Source organism: Chinchilla lanigera, unplaced genomic scaffold (assembly GCF_000276665.1).
Source record: "Chinchilla lanigera isolate Chin_1 unplaced genomic scaffold, ChiLan1.0 scaffold00064, whole genome shotgun sequence".
Lineage (NCBI taxonomy): Eukaryota > Metazoa > Chordata > Mammalia > Rodentia > Chinchillidae > Chinchilla > Chinchilla lanigera.
The window spans coordinates 8373504-8400021 of record NW_004955465.1 but is presented as its reverse complement, the minus strand read 5'-3'; the positions used below and the strand labels follow the sequence as shown (position 1 = coordinate 8400021).

The 26518-nt window shown below is 44.3% G+C and overlaps 1 protein-coding gene across 1 annotated transcript in view; it reads right to left on the bottom strand.

The window, feature by feature from the left end:
- Positions 1–26518, bottom strand: part of Lyrm4 (LYR motif containing 4) — a gene marked incomplete in the record, with an annotated part of 124240 nt that overhangs the window by 70230 nt on the left and 27492 nt on the right. The window contains 1 exon segment of the mRNA XM_005398879.2: positions 17085–17205. Coding sequence (XP_005398936.1) covers positions 17085–17205 — 121 coding nt within the window.

Below are 26518 nucleotides of genomic sequence, written 5' to 3'. Positions count from 1 at the left end.
AAAGAAATCACCAATAAGAGTAAAAAGAAAACCCACAAATTGGAAAAAAATTTTAGCCAACTCTCCAGCAAAGGACTTTATCTAGAACCTATAAAGAATTAAAAAATATCAGGCCCCCAAAATTCAAAGACCCAATCCAAAAATAGGCATCTGACATGAATACATACTTCTCACATAAAGAAATACAAATGGGAAATAAATATATGAAAAAATGTTTAACATCATTGGTCATTCCAGAAATGCAAATTAAAACAACACTGAGATTCCATCTCACCCCAGAAAGAATGGCTATCATCAGGAAATCAACCAGTAACAAATGCTGGAAAGGTTGTGGGGAGAAAGGAACCTCACTGCACTGTTGGTGAGTGTAGATTGGTGCAACCACTGTGGAAATCAGTTTGGAGATTCCTCAGAAAATTAGGATTAGAAGTCCCACTTAACCCAGCTATTCCCCTTCTGGGTATTTTTCCAGAAGAATTAAGAACATCATACCACAGTGATATATGTCCATCCATGTTGAGAGTAGCACAATTTGTTATAGCTAAATCTTGGAAACAACCCAAATGCCCATCCACTGAGGAATGGATAAAAAAGCTGTGGTATTTGTATACAATGGAGTATTACTCAGCTATAAAAAAGATAAACTTGAGGCTTTTATAGGTAAATGGATGCAACTAGAGACCATACTCATAAGTGAGATAAATCAGAACCACATGTGTAAACATCATATTGTCTCCCTGGTGTAAGAACCTGAAAAAACAAGTAAAACTCAAAACATACAATAGATGATTTGAAAGGGAAAGAAACTGCTCAAAGGAAGGAACAACTGGGATGAGGGAAAGAAAAAAGGAAGAAGGCAGCAATATATATGAATAGCTGGGATAACTGTACTGCTGATGTCTGATGGTATACTGAGAGGAACAGATAATGCTTAAAATTTTTTATATTCTGACCAATTTTGCATGCTTGTATCTGGTAATCTGAGCAACTGATTTGAAGACAACAATATGCAATGGAACAACCACTGGTGAATTCCTACCATCTTCTCCACTGAAACTCTGTATTATCTCTAATGTTTTATCTAGTAATTATTTTTTTTTTCATTCTCTTTAATGGTTTGATCAATCTTCCATTCTTACATCTGGTAATCTGACCAACATAGTTGAAAATAACAATATGTAATATAACAACCATTGTTAATTCCTATCATTTTGTTTTGAAACCCTGTATCACTTTTAATGTTCTTGCTTTGTTTTATGTATGTTTGTGATGTTGGTATGCTGCTATTGTTCTTTTTTTTTCTTTTACTACTCTCTTTAAAAAAAAAGGTAACAAGGTCAGGGTGGTCATCCTAACAACCCAGGACAAGCTGCCCAGATTGGCCTGGAAAGCCCATGCCGGTGCGGGGCTGTCAGGCCAGAGGCGAGGGGAGGGTCCTGTCAACTGCTGGGTCTCAGCTGTGGCCGCATTCTGTCATCACTAGGCAGCGTCAGAAACTCTGAGGTCTGAGTCTCACACCCAGATTGAAATCTACCTGGTGTGGCCAAGTCACCAGGATTTGTAAAAGCACCCCTGCTGGTTCTAGGGTAGAGCCGAGGCTGAGAACTGCTAACATTAGGTGAGAAGCCTGGTCTCTGAAGAGCTCATTAAAGGACAGATAGCCTGTGGTCTTCCCTCTAAGTATAAATAAGTGGAACTAAATGTTAAGTATATTGTAACAAAGAGACATAAAACACTTTAGAGTTCAGATCAGGTCTTCTCTTTTCTTGGGGGAATGTTTCGTGGTTGTTTGGAGACTGGTTATGGTTTTCCTTTTATGCTATTATCTATCTCGATATGGAAACTCCACTGTGGGGATCTATGTGTCTGACAGGAGTTGAGCACAGGTTTCTGACGGGGAATGCACCAGTCTTCGTTCACTTTCCTCTTCCCATTGGGAAGATGAGCAACTGGGTAGCCCTGGTCCTGCATGCCCAGTGGGTCCTGGTGTGCACGTATGTGGGTGGGCACACATGCTCTTGCCCGGCTAGACAAAGATTCAGATGTGGGACAATGGCTGGGAAATGCATTGATGCTGCAGCTGACATCAGCAGAGAGTTCCCTCCCTGTTCTTGCTCCAAGCCGTCTCTGAGTGGGTCATTTCGCCAGTCAGACATCATCTCTTTGCAGCCTTCTGGTCGGCGCCAGGTTCCTTGCCAGGTATAGTGGCACATGAGTGTAACCACAGCCACTAGGGAGACTGAAGCAGAAAGATTTCAAGTTTGAGGACATTCTGGGTAACACGTCTCAAACAGTTAAAAAAAAAACAAAAAACAAGAATAGGGATGTAGCTCAGCAGTAGGAAGCTTGTAACACACAGGAGGCCCTGGGATTGAACTCTAGCACCAGAAACGGAAAAAACAAGTTCCTCAAGTATATACCCTTACCGTCCTCCTACCTCCCCTGAGCAGTCTATCCTCAGGTTCCATGGGTTCTGCATCTGTGGGTTCAACCGACTGTGCAGCAACAACACTGAAACGTCAGCACACACAGTTGTGCAGAACTGTAGTCCCCAGGACGTGGGATGAGGCAGGAGGATCACTTCAGTCCAGGAGTCTGAGGCCAGCCTGGGTAACAGAGTGAGACCCTGTCTCTAAAATGAAAACCCCAAACAAAACTGTATTTGCACTGAATATGCAGGACTTTTTCTCTAGTCCTCATCCGTTACCCAACATGGTACGACTAGTACCACAGCATTTTCACTGGGGTAGGTTCCCTAAGTCATCTAGTGATGATGTACAGTACACAGGAAGATGTGCGTAGGTTCCGTGCAAATACTACACAATTCACACAGGGGACACGACTGCGGAAACTGAAGGGTGAGCAATCACTATAGGGGACACATCGGAATGCTTACAAGCATCACAGAAATCTAGGGATGCCTGTGGAATCAGGCCTTTCTGCCTATAAGCCTCCGTCTGGAGAAGCTGCTGGCTAGGACTATTCATGGCTGCTTGCACACCTTGCTGTCTTCTGTACTTGGGACACCTTTGTTCAAATAAAGGCACTCCCAGGCTTCACTTCCAAATGCTGACGTGCCCGACCGGCTACGACTGTTTTCCTGGAGCCCGTCCCTCACTTCACTGCCCAGTGGTCTGCAATGTGATGAGGATGTTGGAAATAATAAAGATTGCATAGTCTGAATTTCTGCTCTACCCTCTTGATTCTACTCCATGGAAACACTTATCAGCAGGTAATAAATATTTCAGAGTGAAACTGCCACTTGGAATTTAGTCTTCAAAGCTCCAACTAAAGCGCTGCAAAGCATGTGTGGGGGTCTGACCTACATTTTAGCACGCTCCCTGTGCCGAGGGCCGGTAGGTTAGCAGGGCCTCTAGTGTGGATGCAGCCACATGGCAGAACGGCCTGAAAGACGACAGGCAGCTGCTCAGTGCCTGCAGCTTAGAGGACTCACAGCAGGCTGGGAACATCACCACTGGGATGGATTTTAGCACTCAGGTTTGTGAAAGTACAGAAACATCCACCTGAGGCATCAACCATGCTGCGAATGCCTCTCACTTATGGGACTTCTACCTCGGGCCAAGCACTGTGCCCTGTACACAAAGGGTGGACAATTATGTCCATTTTGCAGAATAGGAAAGTGAATCCCTCAGAAAGTCATTTGCCTGAGTTTGTAAAGCCAGGGAGTGACAGCCAGCACTGGAAACCACTTCTGCCCAATCCCTCTGGGGCTTTCAGTGGTGTCCAAGATGAAGTACCCTGGGTCTGGCAGGTTCTTTCTGTGAGTTCACTGCATCTCACCTCTGTTCCTCAGCCAATTCAGTGTGTGAGCGGAGCAGTATTCTGCCCTCTGGAGGATGGGTCCGGCTTCCTCTCCGGAGCTCTCAGGAGAGGGCCGCTTCCTCAGGCAAAGGAGGAGTTTTAACTGGAGTGCTGGTTAGAGGGTGCAGGTACATCTTATCTCACTTTGTACCACACAAACACCACATGGCACACAGGGCAGGCACGGTTACAAGGCCAGTGGTCAGTCAGGCTGAGTCCTCTGGTTGCACAGTAACTCAGGGCCTGGACTAACACTGGCCAGGACTTCCAGGGAACACTCTTACTTCCGGGACCCCCAGCCAGCCAGCCTGCCTGTAGTCAGCAGTACTGAAGTGCTGACCACACCTAGGATGTGAACGAGAAGACAATCCTGCCCTTCCAGAAGCTAAGAGGCTAAGGGCAAGGATCACTTAGTAAAATGCCATTGAAACCAACGTGACAAGTGCTACCTGGTAAAGTCATTCTGAAGCGCTCTGGAAAATGATGAGGGGATTTCATAGGGCAAGAAAGGGGGCGCTCCAGGGGAGCCGCTGACTGCAGAGAGGGGTGTACTTTTGGTGCTTTGTGTGATGAATACAAAGGCCTGGCCTGCAGGTATCCTGTAGTTACTGGATCTCATGCCAGGAAGCAACTGGCACAGGCTGGGCCGGAACGTGACGTCACAGGACAGTCTGCACGTGGTAAAGAACACATCGCAGCAAGCCCTATTCTGAATGGTCTGTACATTGTGAGAAAATATGCGGAGGAAAAACAAATGGGCTGAGTTCCAAATGTTATTTCCAGCAAGAAAAATAATATTATGAAAACCATGGACAGCTACATAGACAGCTGCAAAGTTTAAATAACAGCAAGAAATTATTTAGAAACTGAACACCTACTGCGGCTGTGTGAATAGGCCCTCGTTCAGGGAAAGAGGAAAAGATTTTCTTCCCTCTCCTCCTCATCCCTCTCCTTCAGAAGCTCTGCGGAGTCCCAGGGAAGGAAAGGTCGTTAGTAAACATGGGATCCACACCCCGTCACCCCGGGAGAGAGCAGCTTCTGCCTCACAGCTTGCTGCCCCCCGAAGTCGCCACCCTCCGTGGAATACTCCTGCCAGCTCTGGGTGTTAAAAGCTTTCAGGAAGTGTAGCCAAAGGCTTTTCTCAACTAGGCCCTGCCGCCGGCTGCCGAGGCTGTGAAGAACCACGTTACATAATCCGGCCTTATGTAAGCCAGGGACTCCCGCTTGTAGCCCAGCGGTGTCTGTGAGCACTCAGTAGCCAGCGACCGAGGAGAACAGGGACACGGCCCCCCTGACCCCAAATCCAGCACCCACCAGGGGGCTTCTGGAGCTTAAGGAACATTATCATTCATTCTCAGAATAAGAAGACTCCAGGCATGAAGGTACCTTTGAGGGCCAGGGAGCAGCCCTCTCTATACCCACAGGTGGAGCTGGCGTGGAGGGCCAGGGCGAGTGGGAGCAGGACTCAGGTGTCCTGGCTCCCACGTCATAGTCGCTGAGCCACTATTTACTGAGCTATACAGTACATCTACACTTGTGCAGGTGACTCAGGAATGCACTCACTTATCAGTGAAATGCAGCAACCTGTGGGAAGAAACCCTTCTAATCTCAACAAGGCAGTTCATTCGAAGCTGACCTCTACAAGGGGGCTGGGGATTTAGCTGGGGCTGGGGATTTAGCAGGGGCTGGGGATTTAGCAGGGGCTGGGGATTTAGCAGGGGCTGGGGATTTAGCTCAGCGGCAAAAGTGCCTGCTTGGCAAGCGCAAGGTCGTGAGTTCGGTTCCCGGTACCGGAGAAAAACCAAAAAAAAAAAAAACAAAAAACAAAAAACAAAGCTGACCAATACAGCCATTTCGTGAAAAAATTCTTGCATTATTAGGAATCTTAGAAATCAGGGTGCCTAATCCCTTACTTTTCACTGGGGGAGCCCAGAGGGTCATGGACTTCCCAGTGCTTACTTTGTGACAGGTTGTGAAAGGGAATCCTTGTGATCTTTGGGTGCTACTATTTTCACTCCATTGAGGTGCCGGGGGGGGGGGGGAGTACTTCTGAGCTGCAGGAAGTGAACATGTTTGAAGAGGAAGATACTTACAGTACTGATTTAATTGTACACTAGTATTACCTGACAAAAGTGAGATCATTATGGTACAACTTAAGAGAATTTTTAGAACTCTTATTTGTAACTGACCAGCTTGTGAAATCATTAGTCTTAAATATCAAATTGGGGAAGATATGAAATTTCTGACACACGGCTTGGCACAAGTATTTCAAAAACACATCATATAAAACTAACATTAATGGAAGACTGGTAGGGCTGGGGGCTCAGTGGTACAGGAGCTAGGGGCTGAAAATCAAAAAAAGAGGAAGGTATTCCTTCGCTTTTACCAGAAAAGCTGAATGCTGACAATGTTTTCAGAGAGATTAAATATCATAACCAAGGACAGACAGCTACTGAGTAAGTGCTAAAATTGAGGTGTATCTTGTGAAAAACCTCCTTTTTTCCTCTTACCACACTTACTACATCTGGGTGAGGGACATCAAAACGGTTTTCTAGACTGAGCGATACATAATTTGGAGAAAGCCCTCATACAGCATCAAGCAAACTATCCTTCACATGTACTCAGGCAAAATCCATTCAATCTGAAGAGAAAATTCAGCTGCTGGTCTCCAGGATGGAGGGGACCTGCCATGCTCCCAGTTGTGAGTCTGGGGACGTGGTACAGAAACACAAATTAACACGAGCAAAGGCAGCCCCTTTTGTTGCCCTTCCTGGAAGATGTGGGACTCTTCCTTTGTCATCTAGGGGGAAGATCTTCTGCATAAGCACAGCTGCAGTCAACTCTGATTACTTGAAAGGACAAGCCATGCAGCGAGGCCCCAAAAGGTGTCCGCTGAAGGGCACTTCAGTCAGCGCTTGTCAGGAAAGCGCAACTACAGCTGCAACCTTCAGATCTGTGGCAGATTCTGAGCAAACACTTAAATAAGCTGGCTGAACTTTCACATTTTCAGAGTGCGGTGTTTTCCTTCTTTGGAGGCAGAGAGGTTTTCCGAGAAAGGAGGAAGGAGCCTGGCCGGGAGAAATCAAACTGTTCATGTGCCTACCGAGGGTAAGCTGCTACCCTCTAGCAAGAGTGCTCAGTGAAGCTCAGAAAAAGGAAATACACAGCTCGTCAATGTCCCGCTTGCCTCCCACACTGCAAATCCTCTTCTGAGAGCCGGCTCCCAGGGGAGGATGGAGGGGACCTGCCATGCTCCCAGTTGTGAGTCCTTGGAGCGTTACTCACACGTGCCAAATCTGAGCTTCCGCACTTGAACAATGAGTGTCACAGGGTCTTTCTCACAAGGCTGCTGTTAGGGGAAACTGAGACCGTGGGTTCCAAGTGTACGGTGCATAGAGACGGACAAGGAAGCAGTGGTGACACACACCATCCCCACCGCCACCACTTTCTTCTCAGCAGTGAATGGGCTCTGTGGATGTGGTGAACTAGGTGCATGCGCAGCCCACTCCAGGTCAGGAGGCAAATAACCGTTCGCACTGACGGGAGTGCTGGTGAGGATTCTCACCTATGGGACCGATGTGCTTTCTAATCCACAGTCAATAATAATTCCTGCTTCCGGGGTGCCTAAGCCACATGACTCCTCAAGGCATTCCAGAGAGAATGGCTGTGGTGACTAGGTGGGAGATGGCTGGGTCCCGGGTGAAAACTCCCCAGCGAAGCTCCTACAAACCTTTTGTATAAAATAACATTCTTTCCAGGCTCTTCTACATTTTGGAATATACTAAAAAAACTAATTTTGTATACAAAAGATGAAGATAGTAGCCTTCCAGAAAGGAGACGGACAATTTTGCCTTATGGAAGTCAACTTTTGACAAGGAAACTTAATGCGCAACTCTGACCAAAGGAGAAGCATCCCTCCTACAGTAATGCCAGCTGTGGGAACACTACTGCCCCAGGCTTGAGCATTTACTGGAATTTCTAGAAAAAGGGGAAAAAAATGAGCATACATTCTTGTCTGAAGGGGTCTACAGAGCAGCTGCATATTGAACAGATTGAAAAAAATGAGTGCCATATACAGGTACAGCTCTAAGCTAAACAACTCTTCTTACTGTTCCACTTTCTTAAACTTTGATGGGGGTGGTGGTGAATTTTTCATTTATACTGCAAAACTCCATATATTAAAAGATACAGGGTTCACTTGCAGGGCAATTCTGATCACTATGATTTCAGGTTGCTTTCCTGAGGAATTCTACTGAAGCCCAAGGCAAAGTACTTACATCTCCCCTACTTCTGACTGCTTTATATGAATATGTAGATTGTTCTTCTGATCCAATCTTAGTTGAGCTATACAGGCACAGAAGAAAGAACTGTTGAGATGCACTTTTAAACTCTACTTTTGTTCTATTAAATGAGAAACATGTGATCTAGAACTGAACAATGAGAAAGAACTAAAATTTTCTGAGGGATCTCATAATCCCATCCTAGTTCTACCTCCAAAGAGCTTGTCAAATCAATTCATAATTTCATGGCCAGAGAGGCACTCAATAAATACCTAGGGAAAGAAACTGTGGGTGTGGACTTGTAAAATATAATTGCCTTTGACTGATCTAGTGAGACTGTGTTTAAAGTAGCTAAGAAGCCAGCCAGGGAACAAAGAGGTCCAACCAAGAAGAAACTAGTACTGCACTGAAATTCAGTTGCCGTTTGGGGAAGCATCTGAATCATTCTCTTCCTTATATGTTATCATATTATTGTCCTTCAACTGCAATTTCATTTTCTGGGAAGATAATGGTTTTATCAGAGAACTATTCTAATACTGATAACATCTACCAGGAAAGAAGAAGGTTAACAACAGAGGTGCCAATAAAATGAATGAAATAATTCAAATTCATGGTAGCAGAAGCATCAGACTAAGGGAAGTGTTAGGGATTTATGATGATATAAATACTTGCGTGTGGCTGGGCTCCTCCATAGCCTAACTCTGTAGAGTTAAAGTTTGGTAAATTATGGGCAAGGAAAATTGGGCTTAGAGTGATCTACTAAAAAATGTCTTGGTAGTTTCTGCAAACAGAAGGGGACAGATATTTATGGGAATGTTGAGTCCTGGGATTTTAGAACTGGAAGTAGCTTTAGAAATCAGAATATAATCCTTTGATTTTATGGATAAGAAGACATACGCTCACAGACTGAAATTCACTAGTTTAAACTTCAAATGATTCAAGGTTCCTACCCTTCATAAGTATTATTAGTAGTATATGAAGTATTTACTTTTATTCTTCTCAATTAAAAAGAATCAACAACCAGCTGTAATTCATCAGGGAAATTTTTTTAATGGGGGAAAACCCCCAAATTTGCCACCTTAACTATGTTTAAGTATATAATTCAATAGTGTTAAGTATATTCACATTTTTATGAAACAGATCTCTAGAACTTTTTCATTTTCCTAAACTGAAATTCTATATCCAATGAACAACTGGTCTTTCTCTCTAGCCCTGGGTAGCCAGAATTTTATTTTCTGATTCTATGTATCTGATAGCTTTACATATATCACGTAAGTGGAATCACATGGTATTTGTCCCTTTGTCTTGCTCATTTTATTGAGCATAATACCCTCAAGGTTTGTTCCTGTTTACCACAGAACAAGATTTCCTTCCTTTTCAAGGCTGCGTAATACTTCATTGCAAATACAGACCATATTTTGTTTATCTACTCATCTCTTGAAAGCCATTTAACCTGCTTTTGTGATTACTGTATAATTCTTTTCACATGTTTTAAGTGCCCCTAATGCAGAGACTGCTTGCCCTTTATTCCATCAAAATGACAGCCAAGTACACTTTAGAAATTCTCCTAGAACAGTGGTGATAAGTGTGTGGCACAAGTGCAGTAGGCTGTTTGTTGTCCTTGAATGCTCTAAAAGGTTCAACTATCACTGCCCTAAACTATCTAAACAATACTTAATTTAAATATATGCCTGTTGACAGATACTGGTTGGATTATTTTCTTTTCCTTACAGAAGTGGGGACAAACCTACTTTTTAACAGGCTGTTCTGAAAGGAGGAGAACTGTGTAGAAGACATCACAATTATTCAGGCTCAGCCATGGTCTGGGCACTGGAGGGGATGGACGTGCAGTGACTGTGGGAGAGAAGGAAGCACTTTCACTAGTGTCTTCTTTCACAGCAGCACATGTGGAGTTCCTCGTGGATACTTGTCTTGGTCATTTAAACACTGACTACAAAATAATGTATGCAGGTAAAAATAAACACCATTTCAGACATTCTCACAATCCATGCAAAATATCAGTAAATTGGGCAAATTATTTTGCTTTTAGAAATCTACAAAAATAAAGTGTAGGTTAAGAAACACCAAAAATGTTTCACATTGTTCCAGGGTCCCAATGTGCTGGGAGGCTAGAGAGAAAAAGCTACAAAAAATGGCTTTCTCCCCAGATGGCTCACTTGAGATGTTAGTAAGAATTGCCTCCTCAGTATTCTGTACCGTGAAAAGGAGGAGGCCAAGGAGAGAAAACAAAGAGACCAAGAAAAAGCAGCTCCTTTTGCTGCAGCACTAAGAGAAACAGACCCCAAGTCTGATTCTCAGGGCCCCAAGAAGAAACTGATGACTACATTCATCTGCTACCACTGTTAAAAGCCAGGCCACCTCAAGAGGAACTGCCCTAAGAAGCCTCCTGGGCTATGCCCTGAATGCAAAGGTGACCACTGGAGATTGGTCTGCCCTCTTAAGTGGAGGCCCCAGAGCTCAGACCCCTCCTACCAGTTACTCCGTGATTAGCCCCGGGTAATCACGACTATAGAGGAAAAAGAAAACAGCCTGTTGCTAGACACAGGTGCAAGTCTCTCGGTCCTTCTTTTCAATCCTGGCTTTCCTTCCAGCCATCACACCTCAGGGAAAGGAGTCACTGGTGAGGAGGTAATATGCTATTTTTCACAACCCTCAGGCTGGAACTACTTGTTAGATCTTTCTTGTGTGTCTCTGTCTTCCTGAGCAACCACTTTGAAGATCCTACCATGCATTACAGCAGCCATTGATATTTTCCTACTGATCTGTCCATAACTCTGTAATGTTTGTATTGTTTCTATGCTATTTTGTAAATGGTTGTGTGTTTACTACTATGTGTTTCCTACAACAACCACTGAAAATAGTCAATGATTATTCCATTGGTCACTCATGTATAGCTCTATTTATTCTCTTTAGAAACCATTTTGAAGATACCAAAGTATAGTACAACAACCCCTAAGAATCTCCTACCACTTTTGTCTGTAACTCACTATTATTTGTGTTTGTTTTCCTCAGAAACTATCTTGTAGATAACGATATGTAAAACAACAATCACTGATAATTTCCTACCACTTTGTCTATAATTTGGTAAGCCCCCCAATTACTATGTTATTGTTCTTTTACTCTTAAAAAAAAAAAAGTTTCACATTACACATGTCTACAGTCACTTTAACAAGCCATGATACATGTAACAATATCCACTTTTTTCTCTTATTTATTTATTTATTTTAAAATAGGGTCTCTCTATGTATGTATGTATTTATTTATTTTAAAATAGGATCTCGCTATGTAGTCCAGGATGGTCTTGAACTTAATGTGTATCCCTGCATGGCCTTGATTTCCCAATCCTGTCTCAGTCTCCCAGGTACTGGGATTGTGGGTGTGTGCTTCGTACCTGGCGCTCCCTCTTACCTTTAGTATCTGTACGTACTGTCAATTCTTTTTTGTGGTACTGGGGATGGAACTCATGGGCACTCGACCACTGAGCTACATACCCTGGTCCTTTTCTTAAAATATTACTTTTTGTTTTTAGACAGGGTCTGTCTAAGTAGCCCAAGTGGGACTTAAACTTGTGATCCTCTTGCCTCAGCCTCCTAAGTGCTGGGATTGCAGGTATGCACCACTAGGCCCAGCTACTACATGGTCTTACTGCTCTTACTGCTTACAACTACAGGTTCATAAATCTGAGTCACTGAGGGAGAAAAGAGTGACTGACAAAAAGCTCATGGCAAGATCTATACTCCTGAACCCTGACGTTACTGAGATGATGATATATCCAAGGCACTTTCTTCCTGCACAATAATATATTATCTGTATCCAAATACTGTGTCAAAGGAAAACTTTGTGTTGTTGGGTCTAATCTTTACTTCTACAAATGCATATCTTAGTAGCTTCTTGTCCTTGGTAGAGTAAGCAAAGATTACCTGAACGCAAATTTAGGGTTAAATCCATTAACATACTTAAAGCAGTAGCTGAAGGTTCTTAATACAAAATAGCAGCTCCTCTCCTAGAGCTTGTGGATTCACCTGGTTCCCCACACGATGAGAAAGGCCTATGAGACATACTCTTCATGTTCTCTAAATGACTTCTGTGCCCTGAGTTTGCTGCAATACAAGGACGTAGAAGAATGAAGCAATCATTCCACTGTAACGACCCTTCACAGACCATGCAACTGCAAACGCATCCAGGCTTTGCACAGATGTATTAATTTTCACCAGGTTCCAAGACAAGAGGTGCTATGCTTGCAGGATTTATCTGAATATTCCTGAAATGATCCTAATTCATGTGTTCAAGGGACTCATCAGAACAGAGACCTCGGGCAGGTGCCTACACCACTGCCGCATCCCCAATCCCAATCCCAAGGCTCTTCTGCTGTCTTCCTTCCCACAGACGTACCGAGTAAGTCAGACATAGGACGAAGACTGCAGCTGTTTTTCAGGATGCTTTGGAAGTATTTTTCTTGGACAAACACAAAATCTCTATGAACTACACGGGGAGGGAAGGCTCCCAAGGGCTGCTGAGGCTGAAGGTGTTTGGAAGACATTTGCAGGAGCAAAACAAGGTACACCGTGGTTGTTTAAGAGCCCAAAGTGCAGGCTGGAGATGCAGCTAAGCGGCGGAGCACTGGCCTAGCATGCCAAGGCCTTGGTTCCATCCCTAGCCCCGGGGGAAAAACATCAAAGGGCCATAGCAATCTGCTACGCTATACTACAGGGGGTGATTAACTGATAGTGAATCCAACTAGTACCTTATAAATAGGAATAAGAAAGAATTCTTTTGGAGGTGGAGGAGAGAAAAAAAGAAAACCAAAAGCAAATCTCACTTTCTTGCTCATCGTTCTGATGTGAAAGACCCAAGAAGCCCGTCTCTGGTCTGAGGCAGAAATACTCTCCAGACTGTTAGACAGCTACCTGTCCAGTGCCACACACAGCCCCGCCCGGCCCACCCTATCTGGCTCCATCTGGCCCCACACAGTGTCTTCTACAACCTTTCTGATGCCACCTGCAGAGCAGACAGGGAAGTGGAGCTCAGTCCAGAACCTGCCTGCAGCAGAGGGGAGGATCTCCTAAGAGCTGAAGGGTCAGCTTGTCTTTCCAGAACTGTCTTTATGGAAATGATGGCAGTTAATGAGAAGGTGGAAGAATGTTTCCACTAGTTCTGGGATATGGTAAGATGGATGTACAGCACTTGGAAAGAGATTTGAGACTGACAGACCAGACTGTACTTTCAGGGACAGAGTTGGTGTAAGGATGTCAAGAAAAGAACTGTACATTTGGCCATGATCGTGGAGAATGAACAAAAGGAGGTGGACTTGCTCACTATGAAAGAAAAAACCTGCCACTCCTAGAAATGAGATAAATCCTTAGCTCCGTGAAGGCTACCAGGAAATCCTGATGCCATCTCGATGCTAGCCCTCAGGGTAGTCAATGCAGACTAAGAATCTTGCACATGAAGGCCACAGAGGAAGAATAAAGCATCTCTGTGGAGAGGCTGAGGCAGGGAGGTCTTTAGACACCTCGGGAACAAATTGGCAGGATGACTTAGGAGTACTGCTATCTTCTAGTTTCCAACAACTCAGGTCCTTGACCTTCTGAGTTTACTCTTTGGACTTGGTTAAGGCATCCATTTTCCTTTACAGTTTCTCCACCCAAGCAAATGAGAACATTTTGTTCAGAAACTATTTTAAAAACTGCAAGATCGTACCAGGCTTTCGGTGGCCTCACAGCACCAGAGACCCCTGAAGGAACTGAAGAAACTGCACTCTGCAGAGAGACTGGAAAGTGAGGACGCAGGTAACTGTGTTGAGGGTGGAGACGAGCACATCTGGCAGCTGGGACGGTGGCCAAGGGCTTCCTGCCTATGGGAACCTGCAGCTGTCACAGGTGCATACGCCGGGGGAGGGGCGTGGGTCCAAACACTCCAGGGGAAGAGCTGCTTGATACGAAGGTCAGCACAGCTCAAGAGACTGATGGAAATTCTTTTCACAGTTCACTCCCTCAGGAAAAAGTTCTTGGTGGCCATCCAGATTTGGGCAGCAGAGAACCCTTCAGTGAGCTGTACAATCTTGGGACAAGGTCTTCACTCAGTCAGCAAACACCAGACATACAGCTCCACGCAAGACCGTTCTAGATACTGTGTAATAATAACAGAAAGCACTTGTGTGTCACTGTGTGCCAACACCATTTCAGGGGCTTCTCATGTTCTTCCTACTACTAGCCTGCTATCCTCATGTGCATTTTCTGTTAGGCACGGAGGTTCAATCTCTTATAGCTGGCGGGCTGACCCCAGAAGCCTGCTTTTGCCCACTAGGTAGTGGTGACCATGACCTGTCTGAATAGCGGTATGGCTTTGTGTGGGGTGGGGGTGGGGGGAGGGCAGAAAATAAGGCAGGAAAGAGTGATGTTCTAGTGGGTACGGATAAGTGCTGATGCCGGGTTGGGGAGGGCAGCTGTGTCATCTGATAGGGGCTCAGGAAGCCCTTGTGTGAAGGGGAAGTCTACTTCCCACTTAGGAAGGTAAAAAGGTCATGGAGAATCCACACAGAGCCTCCAGCAGGCAGAGGGCGCACAGTCTGAGAGGTGAATGAGCTGGTGGGTGCAACAGGTCAGCTAAATGGCAATGGAGCCGGTGTGAGGGAGGTCAGAGCCAGGGTGCACTTGCAAGGACTTGAGAAAGACTTCAGATTTGATGACACTGATGACACTCTGGAGGGAGCTAAGCAGGGAGCAAGCTGATCTTGTTCATGCTGTTGCTAAAGACCCCTCAGGCAGTGTGTGAATACAGCACGGCAGACACAGGAAGGCAGGTGGGAGGGCAAAACAAAACCAGCAGCCGGTGCAGAGGACAGTGTAAAAGCACACAGTCTACTCATGCCAGGCCTCTGCTCCAAGGCTAACTTAATCTAGCTTTAGCAAGGGGCTTGGGGAGCCTGCCGCACCTCCCGCTCTGTGATACACACCGTGCTTGGCTTGAGGAAGGCCTGACGTGAAAGGGAAGTCGCTGAGGTACAAGTGGCAAAGCAGCTCTCCATTGGAAGGAGACTGTGCGTGTTCACTGGGCTCTCTGGAGGGGATGACACGCACGCGATTCCACCAGTTCCTGTGAAGCACTGGCCAGTGAAGGAGGCAGCCAGCAGCTCCACCAGGAAGGTGCAGTTGTCCAGCTATCCTGGGGAGGGCACCCTCGCGCTGCTCACTGTCCACCTGCTCCAGGGATGCTTGCCTTGGTCTGCAGCATGGATTCACTGTGGACAGTGACGGGGTCTTTTGTGTATGTGTTGAGCTGGGCATAGAACCCAGGCAAGTGCTCTATCACTGAGCGAGCCCTCAGGGCTGGCCTTCCTTTCAAAGAGCAGTTTGAGCATTTCAAACCAAGAAGTGACCTGGACAATTACGGCACTGATTATTTTCTAAGTGGTTGATGTTCTGAATGCTTTTATATGAAAGATAAAATCAGCCTGTTTTGAAAATGCTTGCCAATTCTACACAGAGAAAGAGCTGCAGAACTGAATCTAACTGAGTTTATATACAATACAGTTTTCTAAGTTCTGGAGATCTCATGAAATCCTAACTGCTGGTGACTGGAAAATGCTCCTGCTCTAGTTTTCCAAAGGGCGAGCAACTCATTTATCTGCCTCCTCAAAGTACGTGCAAATGTGCAGAGCACCCCTTCTCTCAACTTCCCTGTTCTCTTTCACTAACAGTCATCTCCTAGACCTGTTTGCATGTGACTGTTACTCTCCTGCCAGCTAACTGCAGACCTTAAGTAGGATTAACAGAGTTTGAAATGTTATTGTGGAAGGAACTGTTCCATCAGGAACAGTCAGGCTGGCAATAGACCTAGACATTCTTCACACTAAATACGTATTACAGCTTTTAACAGTGCTTTTTGTTTGAATTCTGTTTAGAGTCAAGCATGAAGAAGGGTCAGGCACAGACCGGAGTCTAAGGGAAGGCCAGCCAAGCAGGGATCCTCCCGAGGATTTCAAAGACACACTGTAGCAGAGCTTATGTCATGGTAAGGGGGTTTCCCCTCTATAAACAACTACTGCAGGTAAAAGAAAACAAGAATTGAAAGTAGAAATGTGCCTGTTGTGCCTGTTGCTAAATCAGAGGAAAACAGTGAAAGGCGCAGTTTTCTTACAGGGTGAGAAAACTAACTGATGGAGGGCTACTTTAGCCTTTGACATTCTAATGACTCCTGCAGAAGTCAGATGTATCATACCACCCAGGAGACCAGGAGGGCTTGAATGCTCCACTACCTTTTAAGTGACAAAAGCCCCCCCAGTTCAAGGTGACCCCTGGCACTTATATAGAATGAAAAAACAAAAACAAAAACACCTTGTAAGGGTCCTTTATAGGGTCAGCACCCAAGCAGCTGTGCTTTATACCATCTGCACTGCAGACATCTTGCATGTGAAACACATCTGAGGTTCATCAGCCATTCTACTCATCTTGTATTATAATGAAAAATACTAGGAGAAGGACAGTATATTTATTCCATGACGTATTTCTACATACGTGTGTAGGACACTGTACAAAGATGTGGATTTTGAAATGTTATTGTACTGAAGTTTTCCACACTTACAGCAGCAACATTTAGCAAGCTATGAAAGCTCAACTTCCCAGAAGGATTCAATCCCTGGAAATGCTGGGAAGGAGATACCTTCCTCCATGTTGTCTTTGTTTGTTTTTTATTTTTGTTTCTGTTTTTCTGGTATTGGGAATCGAACTCATGACCTTGAGCTCACCAGGCAGGCGCTGTGTCGCTGAGCTAAATCCCCAGTCCTCCATGTTGTCCTTGAATTCTATAATATAATTCATGTTTCCACACTTGTATTAGAAAAAGGCAACGTGTTTCGTGGTATAAATCATAAACAGCAAAAGCAATGATGTCCAATCAAGGGGGAAATGTCAGAGCTGAGGGCTCTTAATGAAAAAGAGTGTTACCACCAAATTGTCTTACCTGTCGACGGATTATCCCAAGGTCTCTTTTGGCTTTATTCACTAGGGTTTGAATTTCTACCGGATCCTTTACGTTTTTATTTTCTCTGAAGGCATCTCTTATCCTTCTGACAGCATAGGTTCTACATGAATTCAGAGAAAAAAAGAAAAGAGGTGTCAGCATGTCTGAGGCTATGCTTCTCAATGAATTTAAAAGCTTTTCCTCTAGAATTAACTGTAGAGTATTCCCCAAAGGATAATCCACTTTGATCTTCGCAAGGGGGACAGGCCAATCCATTGCTATTCTTGGATGACTAAGCAAACAGATTTAGGGAAATAAATCTATCCCAAATGGGTCACATACAAATTGCAAACAGCTACTGAAATACTCCTTAGACCACTGGCTCCTTAGAGTTCTTCACGTCTGGCCTCCCTCCATTAACATGGGTAATTGAACTGTTATTGTACAGACATGAGCCAGGAATTTAGAGGTTTAATGATGCACTGCAAATGCAGGAACCGAGATAGTGACAGCTTTCCAAGCTCTGTCCCGTCTTTTGGCTCTCACTTCGCTTTCCTTAACATAAAATGTAAAGCTCTGGGTTTTGTAAGGAAGTGTAGGATTGTGCCAAAGTGCTTTCTTCAGCTTGAAAGTGCCTCCATCTGTACACTAGTGGACGCTCGTTCACACGCGCATGTGTGCATGCACATGTACTCCAGCCAAATAAAGGGCACTTGCAGTCCAGGCAAGCATTCAAGTGAAGGCTTTCAAAGCATGCAGGCTCGGGCTCCTATCTTTGCCGCAGCTCCTAGTGAGACAAAGTGCGAACTAGGGCGAGCTTCTTAACATAAAGCCATGTTTCCTCATCTGTCAAATGTGTGATACTTCTCAGTGCAGCTGGGAGGATGAGGCTTTTTATGTGAGTCTGGATTGTGGCCCGAAGCCTGGTGTTAGAGAAACTCAATAAATAAAGGCTATTCTTACTGTTCTTTGCTATCCCTTAATGCACTCAATAAATAAAAGCTATTCTTACTATTCTTTGCTATCCCTTAATGCAATTATTCTCCTGTCTTTGTGTGGCGGCCTCACCTTTGTCCCACATCTTGGGGGCATACCAGAGTGGGCACAGCGGATGGAGCAGTCCGGGTAATTATCCACGCAGAAGAAAGAAGCGCTCTTCCCCAGCCATGCTCCCACACTCAGAGTCATGGCCTTCAGCCCGGCCGCCCTGCCTACTCAGTATTCAAAGGCAAGAGACCAAGGAGAAGCAGCCAGAGTTAGAAATGTCAGACACCAAATGGTCTCTACTCTATAATGATCTCAGATCACTGCTTTTAACTTTAAACACCAGCTAAATAACCCATGCAATATTAACAGTAACACCGACCAGCAGCAAAACAGAAGAGGTAAAGAAAGGAGAAAAAGGGGATGTCAAGGGGGGGTGGGGGAGGGTGTTGTTTGAGGCACGCAGTCTTGAGAAATCTAGAGTGCGAATTTTGTTCTGAAGCATAAATTTTTTCTAAAGCAAGAAGAAATCTATTAAAAAAGTGAAGGGCAGGTCTTTTCTGCATTTAAAAGAATAAAACTCAATCTTGCAATATTAGGAACCATAAAGGGGGAAAGGCAGAATTTAGGAATTCAAGGATGCAAGACACTCTTGAGATTCTGATTTTAAGAAAACCAGCTGGAGAATTTGCAGAGGAGCCCCTGAGTGGCATCCTAAATGGTATAGTACTGGAAAGCCGGCAGCTTGTGCACTTGCAGCCACTGGACAACTTAAGTGGGCCTCATTTGGTTGTAAAGGGATATGGGAAAATTTTATAACAGAATCTATCAGATGCAGATTTTACTCATGGGCACCTGCTAACTACCAAGACTTTAGATGGCTACAGAAGTCAGCTAACCGCAATTTCTGGAGCACTTTCTCATACCGCAAAATGTTTATTCATAACATAGTATCGCTGTTCTTCCTCACACCCACACACTCCTCCTTCATTCATGGCCATGGAAACAGAGACGTGACAAAATAACTTAAATCTAATATTTTGAACCATATGCAAAATTATTTTTATAACATAAATTTATCTCTGTGAACCCTTTTTTGGGGGTGGGGGTAGTGACTGAATGCAGGACTTCATGCCTGCTAAGCATGTGTACGGCCCAAATGTCTTACCCACTGTCTTAAGTTTTCACCCTATATGTTGCATGAGCTTTGGAAAAACAAGATGTGTAACAGTGGTAATCACCATACTCTTTTTTTAGAAGCCAGTGACTAGTTAACTATAACTAAAGTAGTATTGACAGAATAACTATAAGAAAAGTAGTATCGCATGGAATGGGAAAAAAAAAACCTAACTTCTTCCAAAGTTTAAGAAAATTAAAAAATTGCTTAAGACTCTCAACAGTTTATACTGAATAAGCTCAAGGCCCAGAGTACAAAAGATTCTGCTGCATATTATTTGCCTCCCAATTCTTCCAAGTCCTCACCTGAGGAAATGCAGTTCTAGATCTTGGCATTAAATACAGCTAGGCAATCAAGAGTCATGGTTCAAATTCTGGACACTCTTCTCAAATGATGAAATGGTTCCTCCCTTGCATTTTGTCTGCTTCTCTCCATTTTGCTCCTCCTCCTGCACCATCTAATGTTCAGGGTGCTGCTCTTTCCCCTAAGCAAACTGGCTCACTTCACTGGCTCAGAACCACAGCGGTGCCATTGCATGAACATTCTTCAGTTACATGAATTTACTTTACATGATCACACTTTTGTGAAGGTAGATGCAAGTCTGGGTGAGGCCTTACATTCTGTGGGAGAGGGCCAAACTAGTAGTTATTTCAGTCCTGCCCTTGGTCTGGTTTTTATCATTTGCATTTCTTTCTGCAAGCTACAAAACAAAATCACTTACCCTTGAACACATTCTAGCTACCAGCATCTTGACTATTACGGAGCAAGAACCTTTCAAAGAAAAATATGCAGATGCTGTAACAATAAGAAGTGGCCAGCTGCTACACAATGCCTTATGTTAGGATGATCCTTTTAGAAATCAGAAGCTCTCTGCAATAAAGATTCAAACACATGCAGAACTAGGAGAGGTGGTGTTACGCCCATAATCCCAGGACTCAAGAGGCAGAGGCAGGAGGATTCTGAATCTATGTGACAAAACCCTATCTCAAAAAACAAGTACAAACAAAATTTCATGCACACAGTGTAGTTCAGCTATGTGTTCACGGTCATCCATCATGGCTCATTCACTTTAGCATACATAAAGCTGGTTGAAATCCCCAGTAAAAAAGAAAAAAAAAAAAAAAAAAGGAATAAGGCCATCATGAAAAACAAACACAGAAAGGGCAATGGAGCCACACAAGAGGAAGCAGACTGCCTTTTCAGAAGCAGGAAGATGAGGTCGCTCATGCCAACACTGCTCTCCTTCCTGAAGCTTGCCGTTTTCAGTGCTTCTTTTTTTTGGTCTTTTTTGAGACAGGGTCTTGCTACGTAGTTCAGGCTGGCCTTGAGCTTGCTTTGTAGCCCAGGCTGGCCTTGAACTCACAATGATCCTCCTGCCTCAGCCTCGAGTGCTGGGATTATAGGTGCACGCCACCACGTCTGGCTCTTACTGTGTCTTTGAGCGCGAGACTCCCACTGGGCTTTCCTTGTCTGCCCTAGCCTTTGCCCGTTGGTCTACCAGCAGATCTCAGTGTCCACAGGTTCTTTGAAGTGGCTGTCCTTTTGCCCCTGCAAGGCCCAGACTGGTTTCTGCAGTTACCCCACTACTCCAATTGTCCAGCAGCACAGTGGGCAGAGGGGAAGTTCTGCAGTGCCTGAGGTCTTGCTTCTTCTCCAGGAGCCCCAGTGGGCCAAATGCAGGCTGTAAGCACCGCTTCCAGCACTTGGCTGCTAGCATCACTTCTGCATCAGTAGTGTGACCTGACCAGCTAATGTAAGGCCTCTCTCTCTGTCATTCTTCATCAGCATCCCACATGCTGGTGTCTCCATGTATGCAGCCCATCGACTCATCTGTGCCTCTTCTTGTTTTTCTCCAGCCGCTAGGGAAATGTCCCAGTAATAAGGTAGTTCAACCCTTTCTACTCTTCAGGGTCAACTCTTACTCATCTCCGACAGCTTGGAGGAACAGGTCTTCCTGCCTTCCTTCACTGAAATGTGCCTTGCTCCTTTACAGGAAGTGCTTTAAGGACAGTGCTTCCTTTACAGTCATTAGGAGGAGGCTGCTGAATTCTAGCATATTTCCATACTCTTTGGGGCAGAGAGGTGATCCCAGACCTTGCTGTTATGTGCCATTGGGGTTACCCTTATGCATCTTTGAGACCAGGTGTCCTTGTTACTTTTCTCTCATTGCTGAGACAAAATACCCAACGCCCAAAATTAAGGAAGCAAAGGTTTGTTTAGCTTACAGTTTGTGGAAGTTTCAGTCCATACTTGGTTGGCTCCGAGGCAGAAGATAGCAAAGCAACAAGAGCAAAGCAACAAGAGCAAAGGGGGCAATGGCAGTGTAAGCGTGCAACCCTCTTTCGCTCCCTTATATTGTAAATAGGCTATCCCCACCTAAGGGGCATGTGGCTCTCACACAATCTCCATGTGCTCCTCTTCCACAGGCTCAGGATGTATACAAAGTAAGCATCCCGGCTTCCTGCTGAGTCACTTAGCCAAACCTCTAGACTCCCCAAGTTGACACAATGTATCAGCCATAACAGTCCACCCCTTGTTAACTTGGCAACCAGACACATTTCTTTAAATCAGTTTCCAGGTACAAAGACATTCTATTACATCAGAACCATAACATTTCACCCCCTAAAGACTCATGCACATCCCTTTATGCAAAAGGCATTTAGTCCATCTGCAAGAGTTGCCAAAATCCTAACAGTTTCAGCATTGCTGAAGAGTCCAAGTCCCAAGTCTCCTCCAACATGTAAGGCAAACTCTTAGCTGTGAGCCCCTGTACAAATGAGAAGTTAAAAACACTTCCAACATTCAGTGGCAGAAAATAAACATTACTGTTCCAAAAGGTACAAATGGGAATACAGAGCATTGGGACCAAAGCAAGTCCAACATCCAGCAGGGCTAATGTTATGTCCTGTAGTTCCACATCCAGCATCTGAAGCAGCTTGTGGCACACTGTGAGCTCCAAAGGGCTTGCATGAGTCCACCCCTATGGTACTTCTGGTGGTCACAGCTTCCATGGCTTCTCTCCTAAGACTCGCTTTGCTCCCTCCTTGCAGCTTTCCTCAGATGATCCACAGTCCTGGCTTTTCTAAACTTCTGAGGTCTCCAGTGCACCTTTTGCTTCACACTCACAGCTTTACACACTGCCCTCTCAGGGGTACACTTCCTGGCCTCCCAGGCCTTCTGAAATCTGGGTGGAAGCCTCTTTAACCTCAGAACTCTTGCATTCTCCACGCACCTAAAGCCAAGGCCATGTGGATGATGCCAACTTCTGCTGCCACCTGGAGCAGTAGCCAGGCTTTCCTCTCCCTTGGCCACAGGGGTCGAGTGCCTGGATTGGTGAGTACTCTGAATCCAATTCTGAGGAACGAACTCTATGCTGCTGCCATTCTGGAACATGGTGCTCTGCAGCTTCCTTCTCAAGACAAGGTCTTTCACTTTTGCAGTTTCAAGGTTAAGGCTGTAAAGGGTGGAGACTTGCTGCTTCTTGTGATGCCCTCAGGCCATCTTTTTTATTTTCTTGTTCCTTCTCAGCAATGGAGATCTCTTCAGCTCCACCTTTGCAGTCCACAGCTTTATTGGAGCTTCCTTTCTGGCCAAACTCACAACATTTTAAATCATCCTGATGCACTCTTTGCTCTTGATTCTCAACATAGATCTGGCTAAAAGCCCCCAACAATAGCCATGCCACTTTCCCAACATTAGACTGCCTTGAAATTTCTTTTGCCAGATTAATCAGTCCACTGCCACCATTAATCTGCCTTAGACAAAGTCTCTGGACACAAGCAAAATGCAGACAAACTTTCTGCCAAGCCATAACACACATTATCTGGAGTCCAACAACCAATGAAGTCCTTCTTCCTAACAGAAACCTCCCGAACCCAGTCGTTACCTGCAGGATTTCTATCAGCTTTCTGATCTTCTGAGCTCTGACCAGAATCTCCCAAAAAGAACAGCTGAAGGCGTTCCAGCTCTACTCTTTCAGGCAACATCTCTGAACTTTTCTAACCTCTTCCCACAAGCCATTTCCAAAGGCTCTTGAACCACATGGTTCAATACAGTGAGAGCAACGACCCCACTCCTGGTATCAAATTGTCTTGGTTGCTGAGACAAAGTACCCAACGCCCAAAATTAAGGAAGGAAGGGTTTATTTAGCTTACAGTTTGTGGAGGTTACAGTCCATACTTGGTTGGCTCCGAGGCAGATGATAGCGAAGGAACAAGAGCAAAGGGGGTAATGGCAGTGTGTGCAAGCCTCTTTCCTCCCTTACATTGTAAACAGGCTACCCCCACTTAACAGGCATGCAGCTCTCACACAATCTCCATGGTTCCTCTTTCACAGGCTCAGGATGTATACAAAGTAAGCACCCTGGCTTCCTGCTGAGTCACTTAGCAAAACCTCTAGACTCCCCAAGTTGACACAATGTATCAACCATAACACCATGCCATCTGACTACTTTATATTCCATGCCTCTGTGACACTGTGATCTATCCACAAGTGTGAAGATTTAAGTATTAATACCCAAAAGGCACTCAGTGTAAACACAGGCCATCAAATTTAGGTAATTAAAAAAGCAGCACGATTTGTTTTGATAAAAGAGCTTCTAAAATTGCACTTTTCATGAGACAAGTGAAGAGCAATCTTTTACTGGGGGTCATCTGTAATTTTTTTTTCCCTTCTTTTTTTGCTGTTGGAGATTGGGCCTAGGGCCTTCTGTACACTCAGCCTATCCTCTACCACACCCCTGGCCTATCATTTGCAATCTTTTACTACTGTGTCTCTATGTGCTGGATAGAGGAGTCCACCTTCACCTGTTTCTCTTCTTGGTCTCTTGATGTACTATTTATTCCTTCCTAATATCCTTTGCGGGCTCCCCCTATTCTGCTGCCTTACATGTTGTGACCTCGAGGACCTGTATGTGAATTTCTTTTTAATAAAGTCTCTGCCAAGATGTCAACTATTACATATATGCCACTGGCTGCCATTATTTCTGTAGCCAGGGCCTCCCCTTTGAGGTCTAAATCTTATTACTAAATCTTATCACTAATTGCTTTCTGGACTTTGAACAAATATGCAGATTCTTTCAGTTAACACACTGTGAAGCCATCTACCTCTCTTCCCTCTTGGCAGTGACCACCAGTATTTCCATCCAAAGGTAGGAGGATTTTTATATCATCAACAGCCCAGGTCAGACAATTTAAGAGATGCACCCTAATTTCCTTTTTTCCCTAAAACTTCCTACATTCAATTACAAAAATCTTACTACTTCAAAACTTTGGAATCCTTTCTGAATCACCTTCTACTTCTAAGCCCTCAGCCTTGATCTGGTTCCAGGTTTTTACATGCCATGCTAAAAGTCTTGGTATTATGCGCATTTGTGCACATGTGTATAATATAAGCACTCTGGATAAGTAACATGTGAAGAACAGTGAAAGCTTCTTTTTTATATTAAGAGTGAGTTCACACTAGATTGTAACCCCATATAGCAGGGTCTCGAATCTTTTGTGCTCTCCACTGCATCTAACGTGCCTGGCACAGAGAAGGTGCCCAATAAGTGTTTACTGAATAATACACAAACTCAAAATACCATGGACAGTATCAAAAAGACCTTTGACAAAAATACCAAGAATGAAAGAATGAAAAAGGAAAATATAGCAAACAAAAAATTGCAAAAGAAACATAATGAAAAAAGGGTGGGAGCACAGTTTAGAATCAGTTATGAAAGACCATGATTACAGAACCCACCATTAAGAGTTAATCCAAGAAACACACAGGTGCCTATTGCATCAGCAGCCCATCAGATGCTGAGGAACAAGGGTGTGGGCCTGGAGGGCAGTGGTGAGAGCTGACAAGGACAGATGAAGCAGGAAACTGGAGCCATTCAAAGAGAACACAAAAGGGCCAGGCAGCTTTTTTGGTAATGGGGTGGTTCTTCCTGCGATGGGGGCAGTGCTTCTGCAGGCCGTGTATCAGAACAGTGGACAGGGCACTTCAACCAGATGCACTTTATTGTATGCAAATTATTCTTCAAGAAGTTGACTTTTACAGTACACAAAACTATTGACAGAAATCAATCATATTTACCCACTTTTAAGTAAAGAAATAAGGCACAGAAAATGGCAATGCTAGAGATGATGTGTACAGCTGAAATAGTAAAAATTAGCACTGAATTATGGAAAGCAAAATAGAAACGAACTCAAAATTCCAATCTAAAACACAAAAAATAAAATCAGTGGGTGAGAAATACTCATGAAAAAAATTGACCTTCATAGGAAGGTTGAGGTATATAACTTTTGAATAATAAGTGGGAACAAACAGAATTGGACAGTTAATTCAAGTTATAATGGAAGAAAATATCTCAGAAGTGATTATAAAAATTAAGAGACTCACTGAGATTCAACAACCAGAGGACACTGCCAAGATACTTACTTATAGAATCTTGGGACTCCAAAGTCAGGAAAAAAAACCAACTTTTATCCCACAGAAGGAAAAATAAAGAACTCTAAGTAGATAATATGAATGGAACCTACCTAAGTATATCCTTGGATTTTTAGTTTCACACTCTCAAAGAAAAGGGCTGCTTTCAATCAGGCACAGGCCTGTAATCCCCGGTCTTGGGAGGCTGAGGCAGGAAGACTGCAAAAACCAACCAGCCAGCCAACCAAAGGCTGCTTTCATAGTCGTCTGAAATAATATTTTGAGAGCCCAACAGGATAATGAAATGATATCAGTACTTTCTGTTGCAGATACCACGTACAGGGTACTCTACTAGGTATCTGATATATATTATCACAACTAATCCCCAGATACTCTGACTCAGATTACAAAAATTCAGGCCACCTCCTGTATCATAGTGGCAGAGAGAGATTCCTAACCCAAGGGACTTGGGTCTGTGATTTCCAAGCCCAAGCCACTGCTTCCTCAGAGGTCGATAAACTATCCAGTCTTTGGTAAGCACTCCTCTAAGTCTAGCCGTTACTCATTTGAAGAGGCATAACAAAAACTGCCCATGGCATTGCAAACCTTAAAAAGGTCATCTTATTTCTCAACCCTGCTTCAAGTGTTTCTACAAATAGTTTAAGTGCCAAGTGCGTCTTAAGAAGAATGGCTCACAGCCTACAAGGGAAAGAGCTATTGGTACAAGCACCGTGAGTATGTGAAATAATTGAGCTGAATTGTTTAAAAAAGACAGGGACCAATGAAGCGTCGTGCATTGAGGAGGTGAAATTACCATGAGAAAATCCACTTTGGGGATGAAAGTTTGGGCATTTTGTGGAGC